General features: G+C 27.7%; 1 protein-coding gene across 1 annotated transcript; it reads left to right on the plus strand.

The window, feature by feature from the left end:
- Positions 1–10741: 10741 nt before the first annotated feature.
- Positions 10742–13312, plus strand: LOC109170740. Its single transcript, XM_019319891.1, has 2 exons — positions 10742–11030; positions 11193–13312. Exons 1-2 carry the CDS (start codon positions 10742–10744, stop codon positions 13310–13312), a joined length of 2409 nt encoding a protein of 802 aa, XP_019175436.1.
- Positions 13313–16836: the final 3524 nt, after the last annotated feature.

The raw sequence follows: 16836 nt of genomic DNA on the forward strand, positions 1-16836 counted from the left end.
TAGAATATTAGATGTATTGATATTTTTACCTAATTTCTGTTCCAGTTTTAATTGATGATGTAGAATATTTTTATTGAAATATTTTCTTTGTATTTTTAATTTACTTTTACTATTGTTTAAAATATGCATTTACTATTGATGATGTAGAATATTATTATTGAAATATTTCCGTCCAATTTTTAATTTCTGTTTCATTTTTTAATTAAAATGCAATGATCTATCAATTTATTTTTTCATTTCAATTATGGATCATTTTTTATTTGTAGTCAATTATTAATATTCATTTCCTTTTATAATTTCAGTCAATTAGTAATATCAGATTCATTTTCAGGCAATTATTCTTTTTATTCTCGGTCAATTGGTCAATTAGAATATCAGATGCAGTGATATTTTTACCTATCCGAACCATTTTTAATTGATGATGTAGAATATTTTTATTGAAATATTTCCGTTCCATTTTTAGTTTACCTTTACTATTGTTTAAAATATGTCTTTACTATTGATGGTGTAGAATATTATTATTGAAATATTTCCTTCTCATTTTCTATTTACTTTTACTTGATGATGTAGAATATTATTATTGAAATATTTTTGTTCCATTTTTAATTTCTGTTCCATTGCTTAAAATTGTGAAAGATTTATGATATAGTTGTGTTTTGATTTATTCTACTATGTAATATTATTGTGAAAATTAAAATGCAATAATCTGACAATTTTCTTTTCAATTTTAGTCAATTATGGATCATTTTTAATTTTCAGTTAATTATTAATATTCATTTCTTTTCCACTTAACCTAATTTCTGTTTCTTTTTTCATTTTTAATTTTCAGTCAATTATTAATATTCATTTATTTTTCAATTTACCTCATTTTTGTTCCATTTTTAATTGATGATGATGTAGAGAATTATTGTGAAATATTTCTGTTCATTTTTTAATTTACCTTTGCTATTTACTATTGTTTGAGCGGGAAATCAAGTAAATAGAATTTTGTTTTTAATTATATTATAGATTATAGATTTTCCAGCAATCCAAACACTATGGATAAAGAAAAGTCATTTCATTAAGAAAATTAAAACTAATTAAATTAAATCTAATCATGCTATATTTATTTGTAATTGTATATTAATTTCATTTTGAAATCGTTGGTTCACATATTTGAATTATTTATTTTTTCGTTAATTATTATAAACAAAAATGATACTATACTAATTAATTTATGATATTTATCAAATTGTATTTTTAAAAAAATATAAGATTTACACATGTTATGAGGGGTTAAAACATATTTTAAAATTATTTTTTATTAGTAAGTATTTTTATTTTTAAAATATTTTCCAGCGGCCCACACACTCCCTTAGTCTACCATAAAAAATTGATAAAGAAAAGTCATTTCATTAAGAAAATTAAAACTAATTAAAGTACATCTAATAATGCTATATTTATTTGTAACTATATATTAATTTTATTTTGAAATCATTGGTTCACATATTTGAATTATTTATTTTTTCTTTAATTATTATAAACAGAAATGATATTGTACTAATTAATTTATGATATTTATCAAATTGTATTTTTAAAAATATAGTGTTTTACCGGCAATTTATATCATGCACCAGGGCGCGCATTGCATCGTGCGTCCTGATGCAATACATAACTGTATAAAAAAATACACATAATTGTATAAATAAATACACATAATGATATAAACAAATACACATAATAACGTCAACCCCCTTCCGCGCCTCCCAAAACAATGTCGGTTTGGGAGGCGCGGGACGCACAGTGCTGCGCGCGTCGTGGTGCAGGGTATAACGATTGTGTTTTACCCGTGCGTTGCACGGATTTTTTTTTTTTTTATGAATTTAAAATTAAAAATAGAAAATAATGAAAATATATTATAATGTACAATATAATAATATAGTTGGATTTTTATATATTTGGTCAAGTATCTATTTTCATAACATACAAAATTTAAATTTAAATTTTGTATGGTTAATATAATCTCTAATCATGTACATATTAAGATAAATTTATTGAAAAATTCACATAATTAAGTTTATTTATTCCTAATTGTATTTCATATATATTATAATTCTAAAAATATGAATACTAACTAAGAGAATTGTACTTCGAAATCAATAAAAAAAAATGTAAATTCTAAATTTTGTATGAATAAATTTAAACTCTAATCGGACACATTTCCTTATATGATTGTATAATACATTGTATATACACATAATATTTATTAATATGTATATAGAAAAATTCTATAATATAATTTCAATAATTATAATTTATATTGATAGATTTATAATTAAAAATTACATTTAGAAATTTAAAATGTAGCATTTAAATATTGTATGATTATTATAGTGTATAATTGTATGTAAAATTATAAATATTCATGTTTTGTTAATTTTATACTTTCATTTCTTTAATTATATTTCATATTTTATTAATTATAACTTAATAAAATTGTCACAAATATTTTTAGGGAAGAAATATTATATTTTTTTGTTTCAATAATTATATTAATTATAATTAATAAATATTGTGGCAATTACCAAAATAATTTCATTAATTATATTAATTCTAATATTTGTTCTCTTCCAATATTTAAACACATTACTATAAAATTATCATAATAATTACACGAAAGAAGGAAAGAAAATTATTAAAATAATTACCATTAATATTAAAAATTAATTATATATTAATGTAAGTATAATTTCTTTTATGCCAATAATATTATACATTAAGTATATATATATATAATTATTGAAAAGAGGATATAATTTTAAAAAGTAAATTATTAATTAGATTACATAATATAACTGTCCTACTAATTGATTTCATACTACTATGTATAATTAATATATTTGAATTTTTTTAAAGCTAAATACCTATTAATTACCTTAATAATTGAGATAATTTTTAGTCAATCAACATTCAATAGTACTAAATGTATTACTTCACATTTTTATAAATAAGATATAATATTATTAAATCGAAATAATTAAAAATAATGTGTCCATATTACAAAAGATTTTATAATAGTAATTTTTATTGCCTAATAGAATTTGTCAATTGTTAAACATTGTTTATGGTAATTATTGTATGACATTTAATACTAAGATTATCAGGTATAATTTTTATAATTAAGATATAATATTATTAAATCAAAATTATTAAAAATAATGTGTCCACAATATAAAATAAATTATACTTGTCTTAAATAATTATTTATTAATATAAATTTATAATTATAAATTTGTATCCGAAAAAACATAGCAACTGAAATTTCTGGTTAAAAAAAATTTCTCTCCATTTTTTTGTCACCAATTTATAGGTAGAGAATGTGAGAATTATAAATTAATAATATAAGTTTCATTTTCCATTTCCTTTTCTATTCAGTCAATTAGGGATTTTTATAATTTTCAGTCCATTAATAATATACGTTTCCTTTTTCAATTTGCATAATTTCACTTTCGTTTTCCAAATCCGTGTTTCATCTGTTATTCTCATACATAATATTCACGTTACTATAAATTGATTAGCAATTAATACATTTACAATACCATAATTATGCAATATTACCAATTAATACATTTTAATTAATTTACATTAAACATATGCTTACCAAATAAGATTTATTAATTATTTGACTAAAAATATAAAATATTTAATTAATTTAGTACACGAGTTTGGACGTGAAAATGATGTAGGATGATTTTACTTTATATATATATATATATATATATATATATATATATATATACACACACGTTCATATGAAATAATATTACCATACATACTTGTTAATATTTTGATTTATTAAATTGGTTACAGTTCATATTATGGTATGAATAATTCTTATGCAATATACAATTTGGCAACTCAATTAATATTAAGATTTAGCGCAATGAACATATTTCGTCTTGTGTACTCATTTGACCGGAAATATGAAGGTTGGTTCAATAAATCGTAAATATTACCAATTGTTTGGTTAGAAAATAATCTTTATCAAATAAAAAGTAATTAAATTGATAAATTATACTTAAAAGGTAAATATTATGGGTAATTTTCTTATATATAAACCTTTATTGAATTATTTTATTATAAGGAGTGAAAAATTTTATACATAAATTGTTTTATAATTTATTTTGATCTTGAGGTCACACACACACACATATATATACACACTGTAAATATTACAAAATACTTGGTTATAGAATAAGCTTTATTAAGTTATATATAAATTAAAAATGATTAAATTGTTAAATTATACAAATTGGAAAACTCTTAACAAAAAATTAGCAAAAATGTAACCACATCCGTAAATTTGATTCTATTTCGTAAATGATTTATAAAAATCTGTGTGATTTTATTTCAAAAATTTCAAAGAATAGTGCAAGAGTAGTAGTAAATTAAGGTAAATATTACCCAAAATTCTCAAAACCAAAAACATATTTGATCTTATTGAGAAGTGAGAAATGCCTATTACATAACAATAACAAAATATAAAATTATAAGTGAAGTTGAATGTTGGAATAACTATACAATCTTTAGAGCTATTAACATATCCATCATTATTTGAATCACATTCTTTCGAAGAATATGCATATGTAGAAAAGTACCATGAATTTGTAGTGTAAAAAAAAAATGTTGTAAAACAACCATATGCATAAACTAAAAGTTTTGAAATACAAACTATTAAAATTACGATCATAGTACCAAAAAAAAAAAAAAAAAAAAAAAAAAAAAAAAAAAAAAAAAAAAACCTCTTTATCATGGACTACACACTCTATAGAGTTTATTGTTTCAAAACCTCTTGCCTCTGGAAGATGAACAACACGGAGCACTCCAACATTGATTCTATTCCAAATGAGTGTAGGATGAAGTTGACTACCAACAATTTCGTTGTGACTTCCTGCTACAACAATTAGACAATTATATTATTTTTAAAATAAATATATAAAAAAATAAAAGAGAAATAATTTTAAAAAATAAATGTAGTGTCAACTATTATATAATAATAATGCATATTACATGTAAATTTATAAATTCGTTGTAATTGTCAATGCTTAACATCATTGTAGTTTACAGGGCCGTATTTTAAGTTTTGGTGGCCCTGTTCTAGTAAATAAATGTGGCCCTACCAAAATCATAATTTTTAAAACTAATACATGCAAGTTTCGAACCTTTGACCTCCAAGTTAAAATACAATAAATACACATTCTTACCATCTCTTCATGAAACCTTTAAAGTTTAATTGAAAACTTTTTAATTTTTATTTTTAAACTAGCTAGGTAAAAATTAAATATTGAACCTCTAAAATTTGGGGCCCCTCTAAAATTGGGGGCCCTGTGCGGTAGCCCAGCTTGCACAGCCTAAAATCCGGCCCTGGTAGTTTATCCAGTTATTGTGCGTACCTTCTACAACGTGGGCACACGTGGTGTTGGAAGTCATCAACTCTCCTTAATGCATGTAAATAGTTGCTCAGAACCATTTCAATTGTCTCTATATTTGTATCCTGCAATATTTGCAAAAGATGCAGAAAAGAAATAAGAACATAAATTAAGAATTATGCCATTGGAAAATGAAAGACGCAATACATAACTCACCCCAGTACAAAAAGGAAGAGTTATAATTTTTCTAGTCACTAATCCATTGTATTTATAGGTAGAGATAGAGAATGTGAGAATTAATTTCTTTTTATATTTTCAATCAATTTGCCTAATTTCTGTTTCCTTTTTTCATTAGAATCCTTTTATATTTTCAATCAATTAATAATATCAGTTTCCTTTTTTTTAATTTATATTGACTGGATTTCACAATGGTATATTGGTATTGCATAATATTACCAATTAATAGCTTTTATAACATTTCCATTTTATATTTGCTTACCAAATAAGTTTTATTAATTTGACCAATAAAATATTTCATTAATTTGACTATAAAAGTTTGAGCGGAAAATTACATAGGAGGATTTTACTTTTATATAGATATAGATATAGATATAGATTTATATTGACTGGATTTCACAATGGTATATTGGTATTGCATAATATTACCAATTAATAGCTTTTATAACATTTCCATTTTACATTTGCTTACCAAATAAGTTTTATTAATTTGACCAATAAAATAATTCATTAATTTGACTATAAAAGTTTGAGCGGAAAAATTACATAGGAGGATTTTACTTTTATATATATATAGACTAGTATATGCGCCCGTGCGATGCACGGAATGGATTTGTTGTAATATATTAAGAATATTTGGATTGATATATAATTATATAAATTAGAATATCAAATATTATATAGTGCAATTGAAGGTATGATTTGGATCGTTTATGTATTTTTATGTTATTAATTGCTCAAATTAATAGCTAATATGTAAATGCACGCATGCGGTGCTGTAACTTTGGAGATTTTATTTATCATTGTTCAGTATTTTTATAAATTAGTCAAATGTGCTCGTTCTCTACCAACTCAGTTATAAAAATGAATTGATATCCTAATATATTTGTATGGAAAACATATTTTTTGTCTAGATATATAAATTTTGCCATTTAAAAACCCATAATATCACATATTGTATTTACACACTATTGAAACCTCTTTGTAGACAACATTGGTAGTAACATCACAATCTTGTCCATCTTCGTCTAGAGCTAACACCTTTAGTCCAAAAAGATGGATAACTCGGGTGAAAATATATAATGGTAGAATTTCAGTCAATTAGTGATCCTTTTATATTTTCAGTCAATTAGTTTTCAGTCAATTAGTGATCCTTTTATATTTTCAGTCAATTAGTAATATCAGTTTCATTTTCAGGCAATTATTCTTTTTTATTTTCAGTCAATTAGTCAATTAGAATATTAGATACATTGATATTTTTACTTAATTTCCGTTCCATTTTTAATTGATGATGTAGAATATTTTGATTGAAATATTTTCGTTCATCTATTTATAATTTACCTTTACTATTGTTTAAAATATGCATTTACTATTGATGATGTAGAATATTATTATTGAAATATTTTCGTCAAATTTTTAATTTCCTTTCCATTTTTAATTAAAATGCAATGATCTGTCAATTTCTTTTTTTCATTTCAATTATGGATCATTTTTTATTTGCAGTCAATTATTAATATTTATTTCCTTTTATAATTTCAGTCAATTCATAATATCAGATTTATTTTCAGGCAATTTTTTTTTATTTTCAGTCAATTAATAAAATAGAATATCAGATGCAGCGATAATTTTACCTATCCGAACCATTTTTAATTGATGATGTTGAATATTTTTATTGAAATATTTCGGTTCCATTTTTAATTTACCTTTACTACTGTTTAAAATATGTCTTTACTATTGATGGTGTAAAATATTTAATCGAAATCATTCCTTTCCATTTTTTTATTTTATTTTACTTGATGATGTAGAATATTATTATTGAAATATTTCGGGTTCATTTTTAATTTCTGTACCATTGTATAAAATTGTGAAAGATTTATGATATAATTATGATTTGATTTATTCTACTGTGTAATATTATTGTGAAAAATTAAAATGCAATAATTTTACAATTTTTTTTTTCATTTTAGTCAATTATGGATCATTTTTTATTTTCAGTCAATTATTAATATTCATTCCCTTTTCCAATTAACCTAATTTCAGTTTATATTTTTCATTTTTAATTTTCAGTTAATTATATTCATTTATTTTCCAATTTACCTAATTTTTGTTCCATTTTTAATAAATTATGATGTAGATCATTATTGTAAAATATTTCTGTTCCTTTTTCAATTTACCTTTACTATTTACTATTGTTTGGGTGAAAAATCAAGTAAATAGAATTTTACTTTTAATTATGGTATAGATTTTCCAGCAATCCAAACACTCCCTCAGTATCCTAAAAACGGATAAAGAAAAATCATTTCATTAAGGAAATTAAAACTAATTAAAGTAAATCTAATCATGATATATTTATTTGTAACTTTATATTAATTTCATTTTGAAATCATTGGTTCACATATTTGAATTATTTATTTTTTCTTTAATTATTATAAACAGAAATGATATTGTACTAATTAATTAATGATATTTATCAAATTGTATTTTTTAAAATATAGTGTATTTCTCGTGCGTTGCACGGAATTTTTTTTTATATTATGAATTTAAAATTAAAAATAGAAAATAATGAAAAGATGTTATAATGTACAATATAATAATATAGTTGGACTTTTATATATTTGGTCAAGTATCTATTTTCATAACATACAAAATTAAAATTAAAATTTCGTATGGTTAATATAAAAATCATGTACAGATTTAGATAAATTTATTTAAAAAATTCACATAATTAAGTTGATTTACTCCTAATTGTATTTCATATATATTATAATTCTAAAAAAAATGAATACTAACTAAGAGAATTGTACTTAGAAATCAATAAAAAAATGTAAATTCTAAATTTTGTATGAATAAATTTAAACTCTGATAGAACGCATTTCCTTATATAATTGTATAATACATTGTATATACAGACATTTATTAATATGTATATAAAAAAATTCTATAATATAATTTCATTAATTATAATTCATATTGATAGATTTATAATTAAAAATTAAATTTAAAAATTTAAAAAGTAGCATTTAAATATTTTACGATTATTATAGTGTATAAGCGTATATATATTTTTTAAAAATATATAAATTTTCATGTTTTGTTTTTTTTTTTTTTTTTGAATGTTACTGGCCCTATTACATTGTAGTATCTGTTCATATACTTTCTCAACCTACTGAAACACAAAGAACCAATAACGCCTCCACTGAGGCTCGAACTCGTAACCTTCCAAATGGAAGTCCAACCCGGGTACCATTAGACCACATGTTTTGTTAATTTTATACTTTTATTTCTTTAATTATATTTCATATTTTATTAATTATATTTTAATGAAATTGCCACAAATATTTCTAGGGAAGAAATCTTATATTTCTCAGTTTCAATAATTATATTAATTATAATTACCAAATATTGTGGCAATTACCATAATAATTTTATTAATTATATTAATTATAATATTTGTTCTCTTTCAATATTAAAATACATTACCATAATAATTACACGAAAGGAAAGAAAAATTATTAGAATAATTATCATTAATAAAAATTTTGAAATTATATTAAAAATTAATTATATATTAGGGTAAATATAATTGGATTAATATTTGATGCACCGTCAGTGTATAGATGCTATACACCGGTGGTAAATGAGGAGATGACACATCATTAAAAACTAAAAGCAATACTGATTGAGTCCTTTTATGCAAAATAACTAAGATTTGTATTTTTTAAGAAACTTCTTTTATTTTTAATTAACAAAATATATATTTTTTCCTAAACATATTTCTTACTTAATTATTATATATATCTAATTATTTAATTATTATTAATGAAATATTAATAACTTGCACGTTAATTAACATAATGCATCACATATTAATTCATTAGTTAATTATTACATTAATCCATTATTTAATTACAGGATTAATCCATTAATGTTAATTAACCTGTAAAGGAATTCTAATTAACAATAGTGTTAAATACTTTCAAAAAAAACAATAGTGTTAAATAACAGGTTCTTTACTCAAACTATTATAATTAAGAATTCTAATTGATATCTAAAAATAAATTTCTAAATTATTATATTTATAATTAAGAATTCTTTAATTTTAATTAATAAAAACCATATAATTTCCTATATCTATATTAATAACTCCTAAATCTATTTAAACCCCTAAACTCTTAAATTTAAATTATAACCTTAATTACTATTAGAAACAATTCCAATATCTTGTATAAAATTGCAATATATATTCAATAATGTAAAAAATCAACACTTAATCAAATATTTTGTAATAGTCAAATTATTGGATATTGGTGTGTGGAGTGTATTACATTGTAACTTTTTAGGAGCGTTATGATGTGCAACCGTGTGCACACGGTTGCAAAAACGATGTCGTTTTGACATCCGACTTGAACAAAAAAAAAATCAGTTTCGATTGCCGTTAACGGCGTTATGTTGTGCCATATAACGCCGTTAACGACAATCAAAACTGATTTTTTTTAAGTCGGACGCGTCGTTTTTAATCAAAACAACGCCGTTTTTGCAACCGTGTACACCATGCATGGTGCACAGGATTGCTCGGCATAATTTGCGAACTTTTTAATAATGGATTAATCCAATAATTAACTAATGAATTAATATGTGATGCATTATATTGTGTTAATTAACGTACAGGTTATTAATCTTTCAATAATAATAGTTACATAATTAGATATATATAATAAAAAATAATAATTAAGTAATAAATATGTTTAGGAAAGTATATGTATTTTGTTAATTAAAAATAAACGAAGTTTCCTAAAAAATACAAATCTTAGTTATTTTGCATAAAAGGACTCAATTAGTTTTAGGACTATAGGATATTGACACCTGGCTGCTACGTGTCACCATCTTATCCTCCTCCTCTTCTTGGTAGTTTGTATTCTGTTTCTGATTCTGATTAGCATTTAGCTTCATCTCTTCTTTCTTGTATCTCTTGTATAAAAGGGACCTTTGGTCCTCCAGTTGCAAGTTAATGAAACAGTTACTCTTTTTTTCATCTTCTTCCATTTCGTGAAATGGTATCAGAGCAAAGAGATTGAGAACTCACTCAATCTGCTCCAATGGCGGTCCAACCTAATCCAATGACGGCGTGGCCTTCGATCGGAGAACGAACCACACCGGGAAATTACACTACGGCAGATCCAACAGCAAATCAAGCTACTGGAAATCCAAATCCGATCCCCTCGTCTTCCACAACTAATGCCAGAGAGGTAAAATTTGACCCTCAGGCTCACTCAAATCCTTACTTCTTGCACATGAATGAAAATCCGGCACTGGAATTAGTCTCATTCCAGTTAGATGGCTCAAACTACCATCCTTGGGCCAGAGCCATGACTATGGCCTTATCCTGTAAAAACAAGGTGGCCTTCATCAATGGAACCATTACAAAACCGAGCATGGATAATGTAGAAAAGTAGCTTGCCTGGGAAAGATGTAACAATATTGTTGGATCCTGGATTGTGCGAACCCTAGCTCCAACAATTGCACACAGCGTATTGTGGATTGATACAGCTTGTGGTATCTGGAATGACCTCAAGAGGAGGTTCAATAAACAAGACCTCTTTCGCATTGCAGAGATCAATTGTGAAATTTACCAAACTAAGCAGAGAGACAGTTCACTGAATGAGTATTTCACTAGGCAAAAGTTATTGTGGGATGAATTGAGTATTCTTAGGCCCTTGATGAGTTGTACCTGCAATGTTAAATGTGAATGTGGCAAAAAGATTGATGAATTGAATGAATACTCTAGAAAAGATAAGCTATCCATCTTCTCGATTGGATTGCATGAGAAGTACACAGGAGCTAGGAACCAAATTATGCTTATGAGGCCTTTGCCTGATGTTAATGAAGCCTATTCAATGATTTCTCAACAAGAAAGACAGTTTCAAATGGCTGATATTGGCTTTGGAAGCCAACTACAACAAACTGGGGAAAGTAACACCACAGGCAGTGTGTTTATGGCTAGAACAGATGGAAACTCTCAGGCAGGGTTCAAGAAGTTTTCAACAACAAATAAAAGACCTGTGTGCACACATTGTGGCTACACAGGGCATACAGAAGACAAATGCTATAAGAAGTATGGGTATCCCCCAGGCTGGAGACCTAAATCCAAGAATCGAGGCTATGCAAGTGCAAATCAAACACAAGGATCATCAACACACCAGCAGACTAACAGTAATGGGGTGTCATTCACTCATGATGATTTTGCAAGGTTTCTTGAGTTCATGCAGTCCAAGAAACCAACCAGTGAGAGCTTGAATTCACCTTTTGATCAACCCCCAAAGGCTCTAGTCAACACTTTATCCACTGGTTTCCAGAATGAAGGTATGCTTCCTTCACTCAACTCTGTTAAAATCAACAAGAATGACTGGATTGTGGATAGTGGTGCTACCCACCATATTATTTGTGATTTGGAAATATTAAGTGATCAAAAGGAAGTCCACAATTTACATGTTGATTTGCCAAATGGCCAACAAGCTGCTATTAGCTTTACTGGATCAGTTCATCTGTCTGCTGAGCTTATTTTGCATAATGTGCTTTATGTTGCTGGTTTCCATTATAATCTGATTTCAGTAGGAGCTCTTGCTAAGAACACCAAATGTGTCATAGAAATGCAGTCTGATAAGTGTGTTATACAGGATGCTATCCATGGGAAGGTGATTGGAAGGGTTGAGCTGAGAAATAGCCTATACTACCTAGTCTTTCCAGTTGAATATTTGTCTGTATGCAATTCCATTTCAATTGCCAGGGCTCTTAGGTTTCAGGCCAATCTTCCAGAGAAGTTTTGGGGGGAATGTGTTCTACATGCTGCTTACATAATAAACAGGCTCCCATTAACTGCTCTAAACAACAAGATTCCCTACCAAGTCCTAATGAAGAAAGTACCTCAGTTCCAACACTTAAGAGTTCTTGGATGCCTAGCCTATGCTACTGTGCTAGGACCTAAGTCTAAGTTGGATGCAAGGGCTAGGAACTGCATCTTCCTTGGCTATGCTAATGGTGTGAAGGGCTACAAGGTGTATGATCTCAAATCCAAAGAAATGTCTATATCAAGAGATGTGATTTTTTGTGAGGACATTTTTCCTTTCCAGCAGGTTGATGATGCAGGGAATGGAACCCCTCAGATCATACTTCCCACTGATGGAACTATTCCCATTGAGTTTCCAGAAATTCCCCAGGGACAAGCCACTGAATGTAGAATCCAGACAAGTTCTAATTCTGGATGTGAATCTCCTGATGAGCAGAATGTTGAGCAGACTCATTCATGGAGTGGGACAAATGAGCAGATATATGATGATGAGCAGGTGTCAAATGAGCAGGTGTCTGATGATGTGGCTCATATCCCTCCCTCTGAGATTCCCCAACAACAAGTTAATAGAAGGTCAACCAGGCAGAAACAACCTCCACATTACTTACAAGACTATGTATGTCAAAGTACATCTGTAAAGACATCTCCCCATGACATGTGCAAAGTCCTCAGTTATGACAGACTGTCACCACATTTTCAATCCTTTGTTATGAACATTTCCTGCCAAGTTGAACCAAAGAATTACCAAGAGGCAGCAAAGTATGAATGCTGGACAAAAGCCATGAAAGAAGAGATTAGTGCACTGGAAAAGAATAACACCTGAGAATTAGTGGATTTGCCCCCTTCCAAAAAGCCAATTGGCTGCAAGTGGGTCTACAAAATCAAATACAAGTCTGATGGCACTATAGAAAGATATAAAGCAAGACTTGTGGCAAAGGGGTATACTCAAACACTTGGTATTGATTATTTAGATACCTTCAGTCCAGTAGCCAAGATGACCACCATTAGAGTCCTCCTGGCAATAGCAGCAGCAAAGAACTGGCACCTCCACCAAATGGATGTCAACAATGCTTTCTTACATGGGGATTTAAATGAAGAAGTATATATGCAACCACCACTTGGATTTCCTGGCACAAATAATGGGAAGGTCTGCAAGTTAAACAAGTCATTATATGGGCTGAAACAAGCCAGTAGGCAATGGAATACTAAGATGAATATTGCCCTACACAGTATGGGATTTAAGCAATCCATGACTGATAGCTCCTTGTTTACCAGAACGAAAGAAGGCTCTTTTGTGGCACTACTAGTCTATGTGGATGACATTGTTGTGACCAGTTCTGACTTAGAGGCCATTCAAGAGGTAAAAAGACAGTTGAATATAAACTTCAAAATAAAAGATTTAGGGGCTTTGAAGTACTTTCTTGGTTTGGAAGTGGCTAGGCAAAGCAAAGGTATTGCTGTTTGTCAGAGGAAATATGCCCTTGAGTTACTCAATGATGCTGGTTTCACCAACTCCAAAGCAGTTCACAGCCCCACAGTTCCATCCCACAAACTTAGCAAAAATGATGGAGAACCTCTAGCAGACAATTCTCAGTACAGGAGGCTTGTTGGTAAGTTGTTGTAACTTGTATCTGACCATCACAAGACCAGACATTAGCTTTGCCACACAACAGTTGTCCCAGTTCCTTGACAACCCCACTCACCTTCATCTACAAGCTGTCCATAGAGTATTAAGGTACATCAAGGCAGCTCCAGGCCAAGGCCTATCTTTCCCTTCCTCTTTTGATTTACAGCTGAAAGCTTTCTCAGATTCTGATTGGGGGGCCTGCTTGGACACAAGGAAATCTGTTACTGGTTTTTTCACTTTCCTAGGGGATGCCCTGGTCTCATGGAAGTCAAAAAAGCAAGCCACCATTTCTAAATCATCATCAGAGGCTGAGTATAGAGCCTTAGCAACAACAACATGTGAAGTCCAATGGCTATGCTTTCTGCTTGCAGACTTTGGGGTAATCCAGACTACTCCTGTGGCTATGTATTGTGATAGCAGGTCTGCCATTGCTATTGCAGAGAACCCTGTGTTCCATGAACGTACGAAACACATAAAACTGGATTGTCACCTAATTAGAGAGAAGCTCAACAGAGGAGTAATCAAGCTGTTCCATGTATCATCTGCAAATCAGCTAGCTGATACTTTTACTAAGGCACATTGTCCAAGTTCTTTCCACAATTACATTTCCAAGCTTGGATTGTTAGATTTGTACAATCCAGCTTGAGGGGGGCTTTTAGGACTATAGGATATTGACACCTGGCTGCTACGTGTCACCATCTTATCCTCCTCCTCTTCTTGGTAGTTTGTATTCTGTTTCTGATTCTGATTAGCAGTTAGCTTCATCTCTTCTTTCTTGTATCTCTTGTATAAAAGGGACCTTTGGTCCTCCAGTTGCAAGCCAATGAAACTGTTACTCTTTTTTCATCTTCTTCCATTTCGTGAAAATTAGTATTGATTTTAGTTTATGTGTCATCTCCTCATTCACCGCCGGTGTATAGCATCTATACACCGATGGTGCATCAAATATTAATCCAATATAATTTATTTTATGCGAATAATATTATACATTAAGTGTGTGTGTGTGTGTGTGTGTGTGTGTGTGTGTATATATATATATATATATATATATATATATATATATATATATATATATATATATATATATAATTCTATATTGATAAACATAGTATGTGTATATACTTTAAGAAAATATTAATTATTGAAAAGAGGATATAATTTAAAAAAATAAATTATTAATTAGATTACTTAATATAATTGTCCTACTAATTGATTTCATACTACTATGTATAATATTTCATATATTTGAAATTTGTTCAATAGTACTAAATGTATTACTTCAAATTTTTATAAATAAGATATGATATTATTAAATCGAAATAATCAAAATAATGTGTCCATATTACAAAATATTTTATAATAGTAATTTTTATTTCCTAATAGAGTTTGTCAATTATTAAACATTATTTATGATAATTATTGTATGTCGTTTAATACTATAATTATTAGGTAGAATTTTTATAATTAAGGTATAATATTATTAAATCAAAATTATTAAAAATAATGTATCCACACTATAAAATAAATTATAGGTCTTAATAATTATTTATTAATATAAATTTACAATTATAAATTTGTATACGAAAAACATAGAAACTGAAACTTCTGGTTAAAAAAAAAAAAAAAAAAAAAATCTCTCCATTTTCTTTTCTCTTTCTTCACCGTCACATTCACACTCTCTCTAGCAAAATGAGAAAAGGCCTTCATCTACAGCGTCCTCACCCCTTAATTCGATTTAGCTTTTGCTTGATTGTTGTTTTGTCAAGCGAACCACATAAACCCTTAATGCTGCTTCATCCGAACACTCCCGGTCCCATAGGAAAAAAAAGGACCACCACCTATTGTGTATAGACACCATTACAACCAAATTTATTTGTTCTCTCTAGTCATTTTCTATTACATTTAACACAATACATAAGCTCTACATCATGAACAGTTAATTTCTTAGAAGTATAATACCGTTCACCAGTGCTTTCAATACCAACTATACTGGCAGGAACATAAGAATCCCCCACCTACAAATTTTGGACAGTTAATATGATACAATAATAACTAAATAAAATTAAAATAACCTCTTCTTGGCTATACAAATCTTCAATAGTGCTTATAACGACATCACCAATGGACCCATAAGAGAGTGCAGATATATACAATGCTGCGCCACAAATCCCACATGGTTTTCTACCAGTCTGCAATTAATTTAAAAAGTTCATGAGAAAGGTCACTTAGACATCACAAAATCATTCATCTATCAACTAAAGAGAGTTATTTTTAAAGAAAACCTGCATCCAAAATCATGATTTCTTACCGGCAGAGAAATAAGGGAATGAGAGAGTCACCAGCAATGAAGAATTACATTTTTTTTGTCACCAATGGATTGTATTTATAGGTGGGAAATGTGAGAATTATAAATTAATAATATAAGTTTCATTTTCCATTTCCTTTTATATTTTCAGTCAATTAGGAATTTTTATAATTTCAATCCATTAATAATACACGTTTCCTTTTGTTTAATTTTCATTTCGTTTTCCAAATCCGTGTTCCATCTGTTATTCCCATGCATAATATTCATATTACTATAAATTGATTATCAATTAATACATTTACAATACCATAATTATGCAATATTACCAATTAATACATTTTAAGCATTTGCTTACCAAATAAGATTTATTAATTATTTGACTAAAAAATATAAAATATTTAATTAATTTAGTACC

This window comes from Ipomoea nil, unplaced genomic scaffold, assembly GCF_001879475.1.
Source record: "Ipomoea nil cultivar Tokyo-kokei standard unplaced genomic scaffold, Asagao_1.1 scaffold3326, whole genome shotgun sequence".
NCBI lineage: Eukaryota > Viridiplantae > Streptophyta > Magnoliopsida > Solanales > Convolvulaceae > Ipomoea > Ipomoea nil.

What these genes read in the sequence shown, in the direction of transcription:
- LOC109170740 (XM_019319891.1), top strand. Translation starts at nt 10,742, where the DNA reads ATGGCGGTCCAACCTAATCCAATGACGGCGTGGCCTTCGATCGGAGAA. An exon ending in CATGACTATGGCCTTATCCT is followed by an intron (nt 11,031 to 11,192) that starts GTAAAAACAAGG and finishes GGATTGATACAG; the next exon opens with CTTGTGGTATCTGGAATGAC.